At 39.6% G+C, this 20,354-nt stretch overlaps 1 protein-coding gene across 2 annotated transcripts in view; it reads left to right on the top strand.

Moving 5' to 3' along the window:
• Positions 1–20,354, top strand: part of LOC126911830 (BCL2/adenovirus E1B 19 kDa protein-interacting protein 3-like) — a 50,208-nt gene that overhangs the window by 12,348 nt on the left and 17,506 nt on the right. The window contains exon 1 of one of the 2 annotated variants that reach the window (XM_050700786.1): positions 14,758–14,949. The exons of the other annotated variant lie outside the window; for it this stretch is intronic. Within the exon in view, the coding sequence (XP_050556743.1) occupies positions 14,907–14,949 (43 nt within the window). The 5' untranslated portion in view covers positions 14,758–14,906. Of the gene's footprint in view, positions 1–14,757; positions 14,950–20,354 lie in introns of those variants that run through there. 2 annotated transcript variants of the gene reach the window in all.

Below are 20,354 nucleotides of genomic sequence, written 5' to 3'. Positions count from 1 at the left end.
CCGATTCCCCAACAACACTTAAATTCCTAACCCCCAAAAGGCTGGCAACGTACTTGTAACATCTATAGTGTTGCGTATGTCCATGGGCGGCGGGGATTGCTTACCATTAGGTGATATGTCTGCTCGTTTGCCTAAACCACTTCGGTACCTCTAGTACGAGTTTGCGTATCATAGCATATCTCTGGTGGAAAAGCACCCTCATTATTATATTTACTGACGACACATCTTTCAGAAGCAATCAGTATCATCTGTACCGTGTTTACAACACGTTCACTCATGTGGGCATAACATATTGATTTAATTATCATAATTACTCATACAACCAGATTTGAACCATTAACTTTCTGATATCGCGTGAATACCAGCGCAACGGGAAGGAAGATCTCGCATTCTTGTTATTTACCAAGCTTCTTTTTTTGAGGAAAATCATCCAATGACTTCTCCCGTCTTGGGCGAGACGAGAGGGAGTGTCAGACTCTTACTGACTAAAAACCACCCCGTTCCTACTCCTGGTTTTCGAGCCGGAGCCCCGGTAAACCCGCAGCTCCGGAACTAACTATGCTATGAAGATGTAATAGCTAAGCTGTGATATTATTTCCGATTAAGAGAATTATTTCTGATTCCCCAACTTAAATTTCTAACCCCCAAAAGGCCGGCAACGCACTTGTAACACACTTTCATGTGTCCATGGGCGGCGGCGATTGCTTACCATCATAGGATCTGTTTGCTCGTTTACCGGCTTATACCATGAAAACCAAGTACACTTTGCTTATAACTGTTTGATGAGGAACTTGACTAGTTTCAAGCCATGCTAGACGCTCATATTCCTGAGCAGAATTTCGCGACAGACATTTAAGTATGTAAGCCGAAAAACATAATAATTAACCATTTGCTTGACCCAAACATCGAATTAATAGTCACGTGATTGTTTTGTATACGATCAAAGCGGTCACATGTTGACTCTACTTACAATAATAATAAATAGAAAGTAAATAAAGGAAGTATATAACTGTAAGTATATTGTTTGTAAGTCGTGAAACGCGTGCGGTTATTATAATGGTAAATAAACCATTGTTTTATATACAGTATGGAGATCACTCATATGACTTAAATGAAACTACAAGTAGTACTCGTCCACAGAAGCGTAATACAACTAAATATTTCAACAAAAACTGAAAATCAAGTATTAAATTCTGTGTAAAAAGCTCCATATACCTTGACCACAGAAGAGCTGTAATGTTGTAGGTTCTCTAAGAATGTTACGGACATGAGGCGCGGCTGTTGTATGTTGAATTTGTATGTTTTTAAATGCACTCACGACACAGGAGAAAATCCTAGTGTAGGTTGTTTGTTGTGTTAAAAAAATATTGAAAATCTAACCCAAGATAAAATATGTCCAGAGCTGCGGACTACCTAGCGGGTTACCGGGGCTCCGGCTTTAAAAGCAGGAGTAGGAACGGAGTGTATTTAGTCAGTAAGAATTTGACACTTCCTCTCGCTTCGCTCAAGATGGGAGAAGTAATTAGATGATTTTCCTCCCTCAAAAAAAAAAAAAACCTAAATAACATAACAATCTAAAAATAAACGTGAAAATTACACCTCCTACCCACCTCAAGAGCGTAGTAAGCAGACCTTGATCTCTTGTCTCGTTGTGCTTGCATTCAGTCCATTGTTTCAACGACAATTGACCTGTTTCGACGTTAATTGTATGCTAAAGGACGCGTTATTGCGCGTTAATTTGTTTATTATTATATATGTATGTATATGTGTGGTAGTTACCTGTCTGTACGATATTTGGGTCGCAAGCAATTGTCGAACAAAATAACTTAAGTCTGACTGCCCCGGAGCTGCGGCTCGAAAAGCAGGAGTAGGAACGGGGTGGTTTTTAGTCAGTAAGAGTCTGACACTCCCTCCCGCCTCGCCCAAAGCGGGAGAAGTCATTGGATGATTTTCCCACCTCAAAAAAAAGTCTTTGACTGCCAATAGAAAACTGTTGAAGGCAAATCCTCCGCTAACGTCGGTCGCCGGTGACTGCCACGGCGTTTAAAGTGTTAAAATCGACGTGTAACAGGCTTTCTGGGTTTTTTTCGGAATCTTTCTCAGTAGTAGCACGGAGTCTGGAATTGTGCTCAGTATATAACAATAGGCTCACCTCCTATTACATGGGACTTATAACATAAATGGTGAAAAGTGGGTGTACATTGTATAGCGGCTTTACGTTCCGTAATGTGCAACTCTACCTATTCCTTCGAATTTTTTTTTTTTTTTTGAGGGAGGATACTCATCCCATGACTTCTCTTGCTTTGGGTGAGGTGGGAAGGAGTGTCAGACTCTTACTGAACAAAAACTACCCCATTCTTTCTCCTGCTTTAAGCCCGACCCCCGGTAACCTTTGCGTTGTCCGCAACGTAAAAGGCCTGGTGATAGGTTTACAGAAGGGACAGGGTGGTTTTTAGTCTGTAAGAGTCTGACTTCTTCTTGTCGCCTCGCCCAAGGAGGGAGAAGTCTAGTTGTCGTGATTGCGGTTAATATCTGAGGATCAGTGTGTGCTGTGGATAGCACAGCTACATAGCTTAGTATCGGCTTAGCTATTACATCTTCCGGAGCTGAGGACTATCTAGCGGGTTTAACGGGGCTCCGGTTCGAAAAGCAGGAGTAGGAACGGGGTGGTTTTTAGTCAGTAAAAGTCTGACACTCCTTCTCGCCTCGCCTAGGGCTAGAGAAATCATTAGATGACGTTCCACCGTAAAAATAGGCCTACAGCAATGTTTACGTTCCGTAATACTGTTACCATGGCGGATATAGCACATGGTATTAACTTGTATCTCCTCAAATAACATAATATCTACAAACTACTAATCCATAGCGACGGTAGTTGCTAGGGGATTGGACAGACGAGCTACTGAGTTACTGACTGACTGCATACAGCTGTAACTACTGCGTGTAATCGATTGTGTTAATAATTACTATATTTCGTTAGTCTAGTTATTGTAAGCGCGAATAATATCTGGGGATCAGTGTGTTATGAATGGCTTACCTTTTATATAAGGATCAGGTCATGCAATGACTTCTCTCACCAGGGCGAGGCCAGAGGGAGTGTCAGCCTCTTACTGACTAAAAAATAACCCCGTTCCTACTGCTTTTCGAGCCAGAGCCCCGGTAAACCCGCTAGGTAGTCCGCAACTCCGGATCAGCATCAGTCCTACTGGGCCCATCTGTGGTGGTCTGATGGCACCTAACTTACCTTAGCAAACAATGTTTGTCTGATGTCTGGTTCTGATCTGGCGGCGAGATACCTTCGCACGCCATCCGCAGACCCGTTCTTTATCTGTCCCTTGGAAGAAAAAAATGTGTGAAAAAAATCAGATAGAAGCAACTAAATCGCTCACAACACCAACAAAATGTTGCCCGTCTAATTCTAACCTAAACACCAAGGCCATAAGGTATCATATAGGATTTTTGGCGTACCCCGTTGATAACGTAACCCCTATTTGTGTAGGCCTATTTACTGATAATGCGGATTAGGTACATAGTAATCTGTACATGGGAAGGTTTTATGAAAATGGTCTTTGTTTTATGCTGATTAAGATCGGTTTTAGTTTGATAGCAGATGTTATAATAATGTTGACAAACTAGGTTACTGTTATGGGACTTGTGGTAACGATAGAATAGAGTACGTTAAGTTGTCATCGCTGCTCTTTTTGTGGGTGTCGTTCGCGTCTTTCAATACTGTGATATCGATGCCAGAAGTCAAGTACGAGGGTGCCATGCTTCGGCACTGCTGTGCCGGCTCGACCGGAGTGATACCACGGCCTCATAGGAAACAACGTTTGCTTTGTGTTTCGTTGTGTAAGTGAGGTTACCGGAGGCTCAATTCCCAATCTTCCAAATCCCCAATTCCCCAACAACCCTTAAATTCCTAAGCCCCAAAAGACCGGCAACGCTTGTGCAGTTTCAAATGTCTATGGGAGATGGATATTGCTTACCATCAGGTGATACGTCTGTTTGATTACCGGCGCGTTACATAAAAAATACCTAGAAAATGTCATTATGACCTTTTTGTCCGATGCGGGAAATGAACCCGCAACATTTTCCACAGCAGCAGTCCCAGCCATTGCTCCAACCGTGCAGTTACTGACTTCTGTAGATCCTGGTGTACAGGAGTTAAAAATTTGGTAGGTTATGGCAAATTTCTCCCAATAAAAAGATATTAGAACTTGAGACGGTATATTTACCATGTTTATCTATTTCTATGAGTTTCCAGGGTAAATATCCCGTCTCAAATTCTAATATTAGTGTTAGTGACCATGTCAGTTTAAAAACTTATACCAATAAAAAAAAGTTTCAAATAAAACAATAACTGGCAAAAAATGGGTGTCACATTTCACACCATTGCTTAGCTAAAAACTTGACACATCGCGAATTCATTGTATTATCCTATTATGTAACCTTATCTTAGTAAACAGATACTCTTGTCAGTGGCAGCGTCGTTTACCTATCGAGTTACGTTTCCGGAATACGACTCACCACGGGTTGAGAACGGTGGGCCGTTGACAGACGGACAAAAACTGTCAAGGACATGTAAATTGTAATTGCTTGAGTGGGTTAATGCGTTGTATAACAGCACCTTTTTGTTTAGGGAAAGGATTGGATGACAAATTTGCGATTTAATACAGTAAAATATGGTTATTTGCTACTAGCTATTCCTGTGCTGTTTGACCCGCTCTGCTGAGGGGGCCTACTCTAATTCAACGAAAAACGAAGTTTCGTTCGAAACTTTGCAGATTGCATACTACAATTCTATTTATTGCGAACTTTTGTGAACAAAAATGAACGAATGAAATGAAGATATTATAAATAGGTTTTGATATGAAATTAATAATAAAACGTTATTTCAAGTAATTCTATTAGTAAATCAATAAAACCTACGGCCGAAGATTAAACGAAACTTCGCATTCGAGAACCGGAGTAGGCCCCCTGATCCAATTGAGCATAGCGTGATGTTTTTTAGCTCCAAAGTCGAAGTCAAAGCATTTATTTCAATCAATCCTAAATTAGGCACTTTTTAAACGACAAATTTATAAAATCAAGAATTTATACGTTGTAACATCTTACAAGAAGATTACCAGACACTTCTACAACTACAAATCCGGATAAATATTTTGGCTTTTAGAATGTCGTCCATTGAACAATCATTGAACTACCGAGAAGAACGAGTCAAAACAAGTAGGCATCGCATCACAACATGCGTCTACGGCTTACATGTAAACAGTAAACACGATATACCGGTCTCCCCTCTCCAAGGTTTGAAAACAAATGATATGCGCCTGCTCACGCTCGCCGGTATTCATGTTTACTAACAGCACGGACTGCTCCTGAGCAGTTTCACCCACTACTTGGCTCCTATTGGTCGTAAGATGATGTTTTATATCCTAAATTTCGTGCCTTTAGGCTTCAGTCATGCTGTCTCCTTTTTTAAGGGGGGAAAATCGTCCAATGGCTTCTCGCCAGGGCGAGGTGAGAGGGTGTGTCAGACTCTTACTGACTAAAAGCCACCCCATTCCTACTCCTGATTTTCGACCCGGAGCCCCGGTAAACCTGCTAGGTAGTCCGCAGCTCCACAGTTATTCTGCCTCGTGCGTTAAATTTCGCCGAATTTCCAGGTAAACCAGGATCTACAGTAGTAGATCCTGGTTTACAGTGTTGTGGCGGGCTTATCTTGCAAAATAAAAAAAGCTTTATATAGTCTTTCTCGATAAATTTACTATCGAACACGGAAAATAATATTTCTATTCACATCTATAGTATCGGTGATTATCAAGTTCAACAAAACGAATTCTTCAGTATTATAATAAGCTCACATACACACACTCGTTTTGCATCATTGGCATCACACTTGTGGAATTTAGGAAACTTCTTTCGGATAGGTTGTGATCCTGTACAAATATCGGGACAAAAAATGGGCTATGTTACTACCTGAAAAGTAAACTTGCCAATGAGGTTAGAAGCTTTGGCTGAGGGTCAGTTTTTTTAAACATATTCAAGACAAAAAAACTAAAAGTCACACTTCTTTTTTTTTGGGACAAGCCTGTCACTACCTCCCGAAACCGCTAAGGATCTACAGTAGATGCAACCATGAAAACACCAGTGAACAATTTTTATAAGTCGGGTATTATACCTAAAACCTTCACCTAAGTCTGAAAAATACTATGCAGAATACCGCATCAAAGTAGGTTCAGTCAAACGCGAGATAATTGCGCACATACATACAGGTCAAACTGAAAACCTATTTTTTTTTGAAGTCGGATAATAACTGTTTTGTATTACGCAATGAAATAAATCATAAGATATTATTAGAGGAGAAGAAAGAAAACGATAGCTGCCACTTCCTTCGGTGAATTTAATACAGTAGACAGAATGACTTAAACTTAAAGGCACAAAGGAGACTGCACAACTAACTGAGAGTTAATCTATTTCGTTACAGAACTTGTCATATTTTATACACATACCAAATAAGAATACTCTACTCCATAGTAGGCCCTAGGATATCGCCTAGAGAAACCCTTACTGGTATTACCAGTGTTATCCCCTTTTAATGGATTTTCAGCATTATAAATGAACGATAAAGTTCAAAATGTGTTAAACAAAGTCAAGATTGGTGTATTATGTTGTATTATAAGTTTTTAAACTGACACTAAATACGCAAACTAAACTGACAATAAAACGCTTGCAACAGTGCCGATATATCGGAAACTCATTGACATAAATAAACATGGTAAATATCCCGTCTTAAGTTCTAATGTTATGTTGCCTTGTTGGTTGTTTGTAAGTATGTTTGTTTGAATGTATGTATGAGCCACGAAGTTATCTTGGAAACCGGTTGGCGTCCTTGAAATACCGTTGTCGTTTTAAAGGGCTTACGGAGAAAGTTAATTTTGTTTTTGTTTAGTATAGTAGAGGTTTACTGTTGCATTTGGAGTTTTGGATATAGATGCGTGATTGTTTAAAGATATTATTAATAGAGGACATCGTGGAAATTATGGTCTAAAGTTTGTTTTTGATAGAACAGCTTCTTAATTCGTTTATGGTAAAAATTGGGGTCTAAAGAGTGTTTCCAAGCTACGAAGATGTAATAATAACTAAGCTTGTGAAACTAACTATGTGACCGTTTCCACTGATACTAAGCTATGTAGCTATACCAATAAGATGTGCTGTGATTATGTAGATGCACCGCCGCTAAGTAGCTGTGCGGAGACGGGAAGCCCTCCATAGCACGCATCCATATCTTTCCATACAAAAACATGACTTAGCTAAGTCCGTGTCCACCAGTTTTCCCTCTTCAAATAATAGCCCAATTGTTCAGAAGTAGTTAAGAAAAACATATTATAAGTACAAGTATTCTTCTTTAGAAAAACTCACAGATGTGATCTAATAAAAACTTATTATAAGTATTCAAAACACCATACTGTTGTGAAGATTCACTTTTATCGTAGCTTTGTTTACAAGTTGCATGCGCGTGCATTCTCCGTCGTGTCGTGTTGTGCATGCGGACCGGTTGCCGTCCTTGAGAGTGCATTAACGGTGCATAGCTTGCACCTCGGTAGCATACTGTATAGTCCATTGATTGTATAGATATACCATAACTAGCTGACTCAGCAAATTTCGTATCGCCTCAAACATTGTTTTCTCACCTTTTAAACGTTCCCTTTTTTTTGAGGGAGGAAAATCATCCAATGACTTTTCCCGCGTCCCGCTTGGTCGAGGCGAGAGGGTGTGTCAGACTCTTACTGACTAATAACCACCCCGTTCCTACTCCTGCTTCTGGAGCCGGAGCCCCGGTAAGCACGCTAGGTAGTCCGCAGCACCGGATCAGGTATCAGCCCTACTGGGCCCCATCTGTGGTGGTCTGATGGCTCTTTGTTCCGTTGACAGCAGCAACAAAATCAGCCGAATCGGTCCAAACGTTCTCGATTTTTAGCCAGACTAACGAACAGCAATTGATTTTTTTATGAGAAACTGGCTACTGCTCACGGCTTATTTCGCGTTTTTAAGTCAGATAATATACCTAAAACCTCCTAAGTCTGAATAATACTATGCTGAAAACTTGCATCAAAATTGGTTCAACCAAACGCGAGATAATCGCGCACATACATACTGAGTACCTTATGTTTTACTTCAAAGTCAAATCATTTATTCCAATTAAACCATAAATAGGTACTTTTGAAGTGTCAACAAATAAATAATAGTCTGTCAGTCTGTCCATCAGTGAAGCTAGATGCTCGTTCCAAAGCGTAGCTACGAATGGAGAAGAACGAGCAAGAAACTCCATTCACATTGAGTGGCGCGACTTTCTATTCTAAAAATAATTTCACTATAAACATTGATCCGAGTATCTGACGTCAATCTCCGTAATACGTTGCGCTACACGTGGGTATAAAATCGTCTGATACGCTACCTACTACGTCAGCGGGGGTCAGCAGGAGTGTCATTGCGTCAGTTTTGTCTGGTTATAGTACTAGTGTCGTGTGCTAGTCTGGATTCCTTAGTGTTATTGAGAATTTCTGCCAACTGCACTGAATTTCTAACCGACTTATAAAAAGGTTCAGGTAAAGTTTGACCTTTATGTGTTTATGTATGTAAATTGTCAAAAAATCACGGTTTATGGAGAGGGACTCTTCATCACGCCGCTGCGCAGCCTACCGTGATTTTTAGTTTATTTAGTATGCCACACGATAGTTATTATAAACATGTATGTATGATTGCGCGCGATTATCTAGCGTTTGGTTAGGAAAAGGTAGAAAAGGTTTTAGGGATTATAACTGATTTAAATGAAAATGGAGGCGGTAAAGAAAATTGAAGACGGTTCCCTTTTTTTTAAAGTTACCCAATTAATTAAAAAACGCCTTGTCAGTGTAATTATTTGTTATACAATTACTTGCTGTTAGCTGTCTAGTTAGACCAACACAAATGGGGCCAAGATTTTCAACTCCTCAAAGCAGGGACATGGCACACCCTCTATTTATAAACGCTGTTAAGTCGTATCATCGTTGACAAATAAAAGGAAGCATTTCATTACCCATATAACAAGTGAGCAAGCGCACGTGAGATTTACACCGTGACAGATGAATTGAATGGAGGTCAGACTCGCGAATCTGGGTGGCCAGAAATAGCCAGGCTCTTGACCTCACACGAGGATGGAGTCACGTAGGCAGATTCTTGAATCTGGCGCTGTTGACATGAAACAGACTTTTTATGGAAACGAGCAGACGTATCACCTGATGGTAAGCAATCGCTGCCGCCTATAAACACCAGAGGCGTTACAAGTGCGTTGCTGGTCTTTCGGGGGTTAGAAATTTAAGGGTTGTTGGAGAATCGGGGATTGGGAAGATTGGGGGGTAATTGGGCCTCCAGTAACCTCACTCACACAACGCAAGCGGTGTTTCACGTCGGTTTTCTGTGAGGCCGTGGTATCACTCCGGTCGAGCCGGCCCATTCGATTCGAAGCATGGCTCTCCCACACTTGTCCTACCCACTCGCATGAAGCGCTTCGCTTCAAGCTTCCTTGTGCGAACTGCTAAGGAGTGGAATTCTTTGCTGGAGTGGAATTCTTTGCCGAAGGCTGTGTTTTTTTTATGTTAAATGTTTCCTGATGGGTATAACCTGATTGTCTTCAAGGTCCGAGTGAATAGGTGGCTTATGGGCAGACGTGTTCCATTGGAGGCCGCAAAATTTCTTACCACCTTGCGAGATATCTAGTGGCCAAACGTTGACCCATTAAATATAAAAAAGGTATTCTTTAAAAAAAATGGGCGTCTCAAATCGCTTACCATCAGGTGATCCATATAATAGTTGGTCCCTCTATAAAAAAGAATCAACTGCCGCGTTGTATCACCTGCTGCTCGGCTCCTATGGGTCCTAGTGTTACCCTACTAATATCATAAATGCTAAAGTTTGTATGTTTGGTTGTATCGATACGTCGCATACTCGAGCTGCGCATCTTCCTCGCACAGCTACATAGTATCAGTGGAAACGGTCACATAGTTTCACAGCTTAGCTATTACAACTTCGTAGCATAGCTACATAGCACATCTCTGGTAGAAAATCACCCTGACACTCCCTTTCCCCTCACCGCACCCAGACCGAGAGGAGTAATTCGATAACTTTCACCCCTCAAAACCAAAAACAAATAAGAATATCCCTAAATTCAATACCACTCCCCATCCTGGAAATCAAATACCTCTTGCTCAATCAAGCGATATAGTTTACAACAGAAAAAAACTGACTGCCTCGTTGGTCGAGTGGTTGCGAGTGCGACTGCCGGACGGGCGAAGTATTACTGGGCTTTTTTCGGTTTTTCAAAATTTCTCAGTAGTAGCACGGCGTCTAGAAGTGTGTCCAGTATATGGCAATAGGCTCACCCCCTATTGCATGGGACTTAAAACACAAATTGTGAAAAGCGGGTGTATATTGTATAGCAGCATTACGTGCCGTAATGTGCACCTCTGCCTACAACTTCGGGGATAAAAGGTGTGACGTTAAATGATATTTATTTTGCAAATAGGTTACAATGTAACTCTTACACGTCAATCTCTTAAATAACTATATGAGGCTGGCATTCCTATCGGACTACTTTGAAAAGAAATGCCGAAACAAACTCAGAGGTCATAGTCTCTTTCAAAGTCCAGACAAAATCAATTACCTAAATATTCAAGTGTGGAAGAGCCATGCTTCGGCACGAATGGGCCGGCTCGACCGGAGTGATACCACGGCCTCACAGAAAACCGACGTTAAACAACGCTTGCGTTGTGTTTCGTTGTGTGAGTGAGGTTACCGGTGGCCCAATTCCCCCTTCCCAATCTTCCCAATCCCCGATTCACGAACAACAACCCTTAAACTCCTAACTCCCAAAAAGCCGGCAACGCCCTTGTAACGCCTCTGGTGTTTCAAGTGTCCATGGGCGGCGGCGATTGCTTACCATCAGGTGATACGTATGCTCGATTAACGGCGTGTTTCATAAAAAAAAAGATGTCGAAGAATCGGTTGATGTGACGTGAGAAAAAAAGCATTCATAAACATTTCTACGGAGATCCGGTCAATGTGTCTACCTCTTCTCAATCACGTAGGCACACGAATTTCGCAGTAAAGCAATCGGGTCACAAGTAATTGTACAGTTCAGATCACCTGATGGTACGCGAGATGCGTCTCACGTATATCTGGCTATATGATAGAGAGTTTTACGTTTTGAAACAGATAATAAGTATTAAGCTTTTTTAGATTAAGACTGCCTCGTTGGTTGAGTGGTCGCAAGTGCGACTGCCGAACAAGGGGTCTCGGGTTCGATTCCCGGGTCGGGCGGAGTATTACTGGGCTTTTTTCGGATTTTCGAAAATTTCTCAGTAGTAGCACGGAGTCTGGAATTTTGTCCAGTATATGGCAATAGGCTCACTCTTTATTACATGGGACTTATAACACAAATGGTGAAAATTGGGTGTACATTGTATAGCGGCATTACGTGCCGTAATGTGCAGGTGCACCTCTGCCTACCCCTTCGAGGATAAAAGGTGTGACATTGTATGTGTGTAATAAGTATTAATTATTATGTTATCGGCTTACTCACGTAAGTGTTTGACGAGGAACTCGACTAGTTTCAGGGTAGGGTCGTATTTCTCAGGGTCAGAGTGAATAGGTACTTTGTAAGTCTATGTGCTCCATCTTCGGCCACATCTTCGCTTTGCCATTCTGGCAGTGAGCGGGTTGGTGGTCAAACGCAGACTTATCACCGCTAAAACCGGGTTTACCGGGGCTCCGGTTCGAAAAGCAGGAGTAGGAACGGGGTGGTTTTTAGTTAGTAAGAGTCTGACACTCCCTCTCGCCTCGTCCAGGGCGAGAAAAGTCATTGGACGATTTTCACACAACAAAAAAAAATCACCGCTAAAAAAATTAGGCTCATAGTCCAGCAGTGGACTGTCACGACTGATTGATGACATTTCCTAAAACCTTTTCCTCATTGTGTACACTATTTCAAAAGGAATTGCTTTTTCATATCAGTTACCTACTTCTAGAGATTAGTATGTTCAGACATACACTTCACATTATTATTTTAATAGTAGCAGATACAATAATATTACAAATAGATGTTTATGGCGCTATAAAATTGTCAATAAAATTATATGTTTATTGCTTCCTTTATCATTTATATGTAGAAGTAAACATATTGCAAATGGTTACGTTTAAACATTGTTGCAAGTTGTAAGCCAGTATCTCGTAGTGTTCTTGGTTTCATTCTTAAGTGATTTCCAACAGTGCTAAGCTATACATATAGCTCCACTGATGATAAGCTAAGTAGCTGTGCGATCAAGATGCGCAGCTCTAGAATGCGATGTATCGAAAGTATGGAAGTCATCCATAGCACGCATATTCCCATATAGTGGAAGCTAAACGCATCCACAGTAACGTAGCATAGCACATATCTGGTGGAAAAGTTTACACACGAGCGGTAAGTTGCCTGCTGCAGAGGTAACTGCATCTGTTGATGCGTCCATGACTGCAGTTGATGTATAGCAACACTTGCAGTTGTAGCGTCGTTGTACGGAAACGGACGCAGCTAAGCTATGCTTTTATATGCTGAAAGATGCGTGCTATGAATACTATCAATACATCGCATACTCGAGCTACGCATCTTCCTCGCATAGCTTAGTGGAAACGGTCACATAGTTTCACATATCTTCGTAGCATAGAAATATAGCACATATGTAGTGGAAAAGCATCCTAAGACTTCTAAGATACGACTGACTGTCCATTCCAAAAGTTCAGCAGTTGTTAGCCCGACTTTACACCAACAGTGCAGACCAAAAGTCTTTATGAGTCACTCCAAAATGTGACAAAACAAAATCTCCTGACTCCACACTCTATAGCACATTTCATAAACCAAGCAATTCATTACCACTTTGTTCTAATATGCAGTTGCAGTACAACTGGGGCCTTAGTCTGCTATTACAATTGTGTCAGAATGGTCGATCATTGATCAGTGCAAGAGGGACGGACAAATACAACCTACATAGCTCCGTCCCTCTTGCACTGCTCAGTGATCGACCATTCTGACACAATAGGAGTAACCTATGGAGTTTCTTGCTCGTTCTTCTCCATAGGAATCTACACTTTGGAACGAGCAAATAGAGTAACTAGAGAACTGAATGACAGACAGACGTTATTATATTTACTTTGACGTTCAAAAGTGCCTTCCTGGTCTATTTGAAATAAATAATTTTGACTTTTGAAGCAAAATCACACTCTATAGGACATTTCATAAACCTTTGCATTCATTAACGCTTTGTTCTAATATGCAGTAGCAGTACAATGCATTGGATTGCATTGTCCGTCGACTTTCAGCCGTGAAAGGTATTTTCAGTCACTCTACGTCAGTCATACGTCATTGTGTTAACTGCAATAGAATTTAACCTTGAGAGGAAACCGTTTTATAAATCGACAGTTATTGAAAGTCTATTGCTGGACTATGAGCCTCCTCTACATTAGAGGGTTTGCCATAATCTCCCCAGGCAGGCGGATTGGACCAGAACCAGACCCGAATCCGCGTTTAAAGAGCCAGGCCACTACAGATGGGGCCCAGTAGGGCTGATACCGACCCGGAGCTGCGGACTGCCTAGCGGGTTACCGGGGTTCCGGCTCGAAAAGCAGGAGTAGGAACGGGGTGGTTTTTAATCAGTAAGAGTTTGACACTCCCTCTCGCCTCGCCCAAAGCGAGAAAAACAATTGGATTGATTGGAAAATTCAGGCGGATTGGAGATCGCGTTGTTGGGGAATCGGGGATTGGGAAGGTCGTAATTGACCCTCCGGTAACCCCACTCACACGACGAAATACAATTAAAGCGTTGTTTCACGTCGTTGTACATTTCACATACACAAAGCGAAAAATATAATCCACTACAATCCTTACATACTTCTTTAGCTTCTATCACAGCATATACACACCGAAATTAGCTTCCATCACATTCGTATAAACGCCGATAAGATAGAGTACACAGCACCTGGCCCTTTTCAAGTATCACTCCCATCGAGGTCATTGAAAATAGGTCATTCAACTGATGCGTTGCCACTCACTTCTCTTCGGACTAACCGTCCATTCTCTAAACCATCTCTTAGTGTTCATACTAATTCTCATTATTAATACTCAGACATTTAAATAATGATTACTTTAAGTATTCCTTAGTAACAATTTGGTTTCGAACACAATTACTAAGGACTGGTTTAACGGATGGTTCTAATGAGCTATTCAGGCTCATGAGCAAGGATAATGTAATAAGAAGAGAATAAAATCTAAAAAGGGGAAAAGAAGAGAAAATGAAATTGAGTGAGGTTATCGGACAACCAATCACCCAATCTTCCCAAACCCCCATTCCCCAACAACCCTTACATTTCTAACCCCCAAAATCTCATCTCTAGTGTTTCAAGTGTCCATGGGTGGTGGCGATTGCTTACCATCAGGTGATCCGTCTGCTCGTTTACCGGCTTATTCCACAAAAAAATATTCAGGAGAAAATCTCAGTGTGGAACACCGTCCTTAAAAAAATGTAGTTTCAGTATAATACAAAAGACGTGAGTTGTTGTATGTGTGTACTTGCACGTAAGTCAGCCTTCTGTAACTATCTATTGTACGTACTACATGCGCCGACGCAACGCTTTGTTTACTCACCGGACCATGCGTTTGCGTTCTCAATTCGAAATCTACTTCAGTATCGCGTCGGCCGTCGAGCGGGACGCACGTGTCGGTCTTATCCAACTTTATTACGCAGTTGATATTTTATTGTAGTGATTTTGTTTTTCTGAGGTTTTTGTTATTTTTTTTTCGTTATTGTGAACTGTGTGTGTGATTGTTTATTGTGATAAATATGGCTATGGAGCCATTGACATCAGTTCCTGTGGATGAACTTGGTAATTTTCATTTTGATTTTAATCACTACATAGTATAAAACAAAGTCGCTTTTTCTCTCCCCATGTCCCTTTGTACGCTTAAATCTTTAAAACTACGCAACGGATTTTGATCTGGTTTTTTTATTACATAGAGTGATTGAAAAGGAAGGTTTATATGTATAATACATGCGTAATATATCACCATTGCACCCATGCGAAGCTGGGGCGAGTCGCTAGTTATATTATGTATATGTATGTATAAGTTCTTTGTTTACAAATTAGTGTTATTGACTTGTGAAATTGAAAGTGATTTTTCTTCCTCATTTTGGCAGTTTGCCAGCGGTTTTTTAGATTGATTTATTTGGTATGGGTCTATGAGTGTTATTTTTTTTTATGTATATGTATGTAGTTCTTGATACACGTGGATATGTTGAGATGATGATTGATTGTGTTGATTTGTTGACTAATTTTGCTTTTATGCGTTTTTGGAAGTCGTATTTTGTTTTTTTGCTATTTCACGTGGAAGTGTGCGATATAAAAGTTATTTTAAAACGTAATGGCTATCTTGTCTAATAGATGGAAATATCGTGTAGATGTGGTTGTGACTTGTTCTAACAAGTCGGAATAAAAATCAAATCTTTGTTTCGTTTTTGTTTGATATTCCAAATCCTCGGTAGCAAATAGCAAACCAACAATTAACATATGCGGGTTTATCACAAAATCTACTCCGTCCATCCTTGACAGACGGGTTGAAGAGTATATTATTTTTTCGTATTAACAAAAATAATAAAAAATAATAATAATTAAATTAAAAATTTAATAACAAAAATATAAATTTTTTAATTTAACGTTTTATTATAAACAAAAAATCTTGCACCAATGTAATCTTTAGCCTACTTATAGAAACAAAATCTAGTAATTAATAAGTCAAAAAAAAAATAAAATTAAAGCGAACGAGCTTGACCTTAGATGTAATCTTTACCTTAACAAGAATCGAAATTATAGTAAGTATATGCAATATACTAAGCCTAATTTAACCCAACCTACCTATAAAAAGTATAAAATAAAAAATTAAATTAAAAATTTAAAAAACCCCCGACATAAAAACTTAATTTCCCTTTAAAAAGTAAAAAATAATAAAAGAAACTTAATCTTAAAGTAGCTAAGAATGTACTAAAAATTCTAAAAAAAAATACGTCTCGTTGGGGGACCGCTCCTAATTATTTCTTACTTATCTACGATTTGTTCATAAGTATCACATGCTTGGTGTTAACATTAAAGTAAATTGATGTTTAAGTACTTAACTATAACGCAGAAAATAGAAATATAGCGGCGCGGGTGGCGGTGTGCAGTCCGTATTCATGCGGTCCCCCAACGAGACGTATTTTTTTTTTAGAATTTTTAGTACATTCTTAGCTACTTTAAGATTAAGTTTCTTTTATTATTTTTTACTTTTTAAAGGGAAATTAAGTTTTTATGTCGGGGGTTTTTTAAATTTTTAATTTAATTTTTTATTTTATACTTTTTATAGGTAGGTTGGCTTAAATTAGGCTTAGTATATTGCATATACTTACTATAATTTCGATTCTTGTTAAGGTAAAGATTACATCTAGGGTCAAGCTCGTTCGATTTTATTTTATTTTTTTACTTATTAATTACTAGTTTTTGTTTCTATAAGTAGGCTAAAGATTACATTGGTGCAAGATTTTTTGTTTATAATAAAACGTTAAATTAAAAAATTTATATTTTTGTTATTAAATTTTTAATTTAATTATTATTATTTTTTATTTAATTTTTATTTTTGTTAATACGAAAAAATAATATCTTTCAATATCTTCTTTCAGTGCGGTTTAATTTGAGACTCCATCCCAGTATATTTGTAGACCTTCGGCTAATCTCACCACTTTCACCGCCCATAACTTTAAAATGGCTCAACCGATTTTCATCAAACATGTCTAAAAACACTCGCACATAATTCCTCTTTAATACGAAAAAAACTAAATTAAAATCACTGCATCCGTTCGGGAGTTATGATGCCACAGACAGACAGACAGACAGACAGACACGTCAAACTTATAACACCCCTCTTTTTGCGTCGGGGGTTAAAAAGGTTTAGGTTTATAAGAGAGCGCTGCTGTCCTGTCTGTGTGTCACTTGTAGTTACTAGTGAATGTAATCACAATCTCGCGATATCTCAGAATTCTTTCGTACCAATTTCCTAGAAAAAAATCGTGAAGATAACGTAATCATATTATTTTTTCCTAATTTATTTAGCGAGGGGGTAGTAGTCACACTAGGTTTTACCCCCGTGTCGCAGGTGCGTTTACAAACATACAAGTTCACATACACATGACACTCAGATCACACAGATTTGCTCCGTATATTATATAATCTCTAAAGAATTGCGTTCCCTAATAGTTAGTATCTATTAAATAATATCTCACAATTCGCCACACACGCCTCAAATGCCTTCAACATGGTAATAGCTTCGTTATGCGCATCACGTGATGCCAATTTGAATATTAATCGGTAGTTTTTTTTTATATTTAGGTAACATACTACCTACCTAATGTATATTGTATAGTAAACTGGTATACCGGCTTGCTAAAGAGGCATTTTTTAAAAGAAATATACGCGAATGAAAATGGACATTTTGTGTGTTTTTAGGATTCTTTTCCACCAGTTTTTTTCGGGGGTAACGCCTAGATAAATGTAGGGTGACTGGTAATTAGTGAACGATATTTAAACACGTGATTGTACTCATTGTATAGTCATTAGTTTTATTTTTATCACAAAACCACAAAATTTCGCGTCCGCGTGCTTTCGCATGATCAGCTGTTAACAGCGAGGCGCCTGCGCCCACGTTTATTGAAGACTAGTATGTAAGACAGTAGGTATTTTGGAACTTTGGAACGCGCGCGTTCTAATGCAATTTTGTAAAAAAGAAAACTAATGTGTATACAAAAGAAGTTTCTTTGGGAAAGTTGTTTGTAATCATGAGTACAATGACGTGTTTAAATATCGTTCACTAATTACCAGTCACCCTATACAAGTAATAACAAATCGTACTTTGATTACGAACTTTCTAGTAAGACCAATTAAATTAATTACAAAACAAAGGTCGTTTCACTTTAATACGTATTCATTATCACAGCCAGTCAGATAGACTGTCATAACTCTATAACTCTTTACTACTCGTCACAACAATGTGTCTGATAACACTTTCACTGATAACGGTGCTTTTCCACCAGGGATGTGCTATGTTACTACGAGTACCTAACATAGCACAGTGTTCCAAATTTCATCCCGATCCCTTCAGGCGTTTTTGCGTAAAGGAGTAACAAGCAAACAAACTTTCATATTTATAATATTAGTAAGAATACTTTTGTCGGGTATCTCTCTTCGTGAAACAACGCTTGAGTTGCGTTTCACCATGTGAGTCAGGTTACCAAAGGCACAATCACCCCAATCCCCGAATGCCCAATCTCTCAAATCCCTTATCCCCAAAAGTGCCTGTAAATCACTTGTTAAGCCCGTTGCTTACCATCAGGTGATCCGTCTGATTGTTTGCCGTTTTACCCGCTATCTACTGTAGCGACACATGACAAGTGACAGATGTCAGAAGTCACACATAGACGATCGACGAACAAATCAACGGATAACGTCACTTGTAAAGTGTAAATGCGAATAAACATGGATAAACGAAATCCCAACGAACAACAGTTGGGCAGAAAGCTGCCAGACACGATCACCGCCGGGTCGGAGGATACTGCTTTACTTAGGGAACTTTACTCTCTGTTCTCTAAATTACTGATTGACTGTGATATTATTAAACATCTCATTTAATATATAAAATTCTCGTGTCACAGTTTTCGTTGCCATACTCCTCCGAAACGGCTTGACCGATTTTGATGATTTTTTTGTGCTTATCCGGTATCTATGAGAATCGGCCAACATCTATTTTTCATCCCCCTAAATGTTAGGGGTAGTACAACCCTAAATTTTTTAATTTTCCGCGGACGAAGTCGCGGGCGGAAGCTAGTAACTAATTAAAAATATCTACAGTTGAATCGTTTGTTTCTAAATACATAGAATAAATCGTACAATACGTTTGCTTTGACCAAAGTCAATGTACGAGATTACGAACCTTAAAATAGCCTGTTATCACCGTTGCCTAGCGACGAAACCGATGTGACATGCCACGAGGAAACGACAGCTTTTGATAGCAATAGTAATATTATTTACCAGTCACCAACAGGTCATTTGTGTTTTTAAACTGTTTTATTTAGTTTGTCCCTGTTTGTTTGTTTGGGTCTTTAGTAATTGATATACCACCCCCTTCCTGACGACAGATCGGTCTGATATTTGGTTTAGGGAGAGCCATGCTTTGGTACGAATGGGTCGCCTGATAGAAAACTGACGTGAAAAAATGCTTCAGTTATGTTTCGTTGTGTGAGTGAGGTTACCGGAGGCCCGATTACACCCGTTCCCAATCTTTCAACCCCAACAGCTCAAGCAACAGCCATTCCTAACCTCCGAAAGGCCAGCAACGCACTTGTAACGCATCTGTAGGGCTACTCCGGTTCTCGAATGCGAAGTTTCGTTTAATCTTCGGCCGTAGGTTTTATTGAAATTACTTAAAATAACGTTTTATTTTTAATTTCAAATCAAAACCTATTTATTTATCTTCATTTCATTCGTTCATTTTTGTTCACGAAAGTTCGCAATAAATGTTATTGTAGTATATCTGCGAAGTTTCGGACGAAACTTCGTTTTTCGTTGAATTAGAGTAGGCCTCCTGGTGTTTCGGATGTCCATGGGCGGCGTTTCGTGTGTCCATGAACGGGAGCGATTGCTTCCCATTAGGCGATCCTTCTGTTCGTTTACCGGCTTATACCATAAAAAAACTATTATCCTCAATCGTCGCCTCATGGCGCGGCATACTATGTGTTATCAAAACTACAAACACACTAGTAACATGACAAAATATCTCGCTTATATCCTCGCTCCATACTCTAATAGTTGTCTGTTTCCGGCAATTGAACGCGTATACTCGCATTGAATATTAACTAGCTTCGAGTTTTTAGTCTCTATTCCTCTACTGTTTAAGGTATAGGAAGGTCTTTAAGTGCTGTCATTCATCCTCCTGGGCTTATTAAATAGATAATGAGGATTAATTATTAAACGGCTTACTCCCGTAACTGTTTGACGAGGAGTTAAGTGTGGGACAGCTATGCTGAAGCACGAATGGGCCGGCCCAACCAGAGTTATACCACGGCCTCACAGAAAACCGACGTGAAACAACGCTTGCGTTATGTTTCATTGCGAGAGTGAGGTTACCGGCCAATTACACCCAATCCCCGATTCCCCAACAACCCTTAAATTCCTAACCCCCAAAAGGCCGGCCTTTTAACGCCTCTGGTGTT

This window comes from Spodoptera frugiperda, chromosome 19, assembly GCF_023101765.2.
Source record: "Spodoptera frugiperda isolate SF20-4 chromosome 19, AGI-APGP_CSIRO_Sfru_2.0, whole genome shotgun sequence".
NCBI classification, from domain to species: domain Eukaryota; kingdom Metazoa; phylum Arthropoda; class Insecta; order Lepidoptera; family Noctuidae; genus Spodoptera; species Spodoptera frugiperda.
Note: the sequence above shows the minus strand (reverse complement) of the source record. Positions and strands in the feature narration are given on the sequence as shown.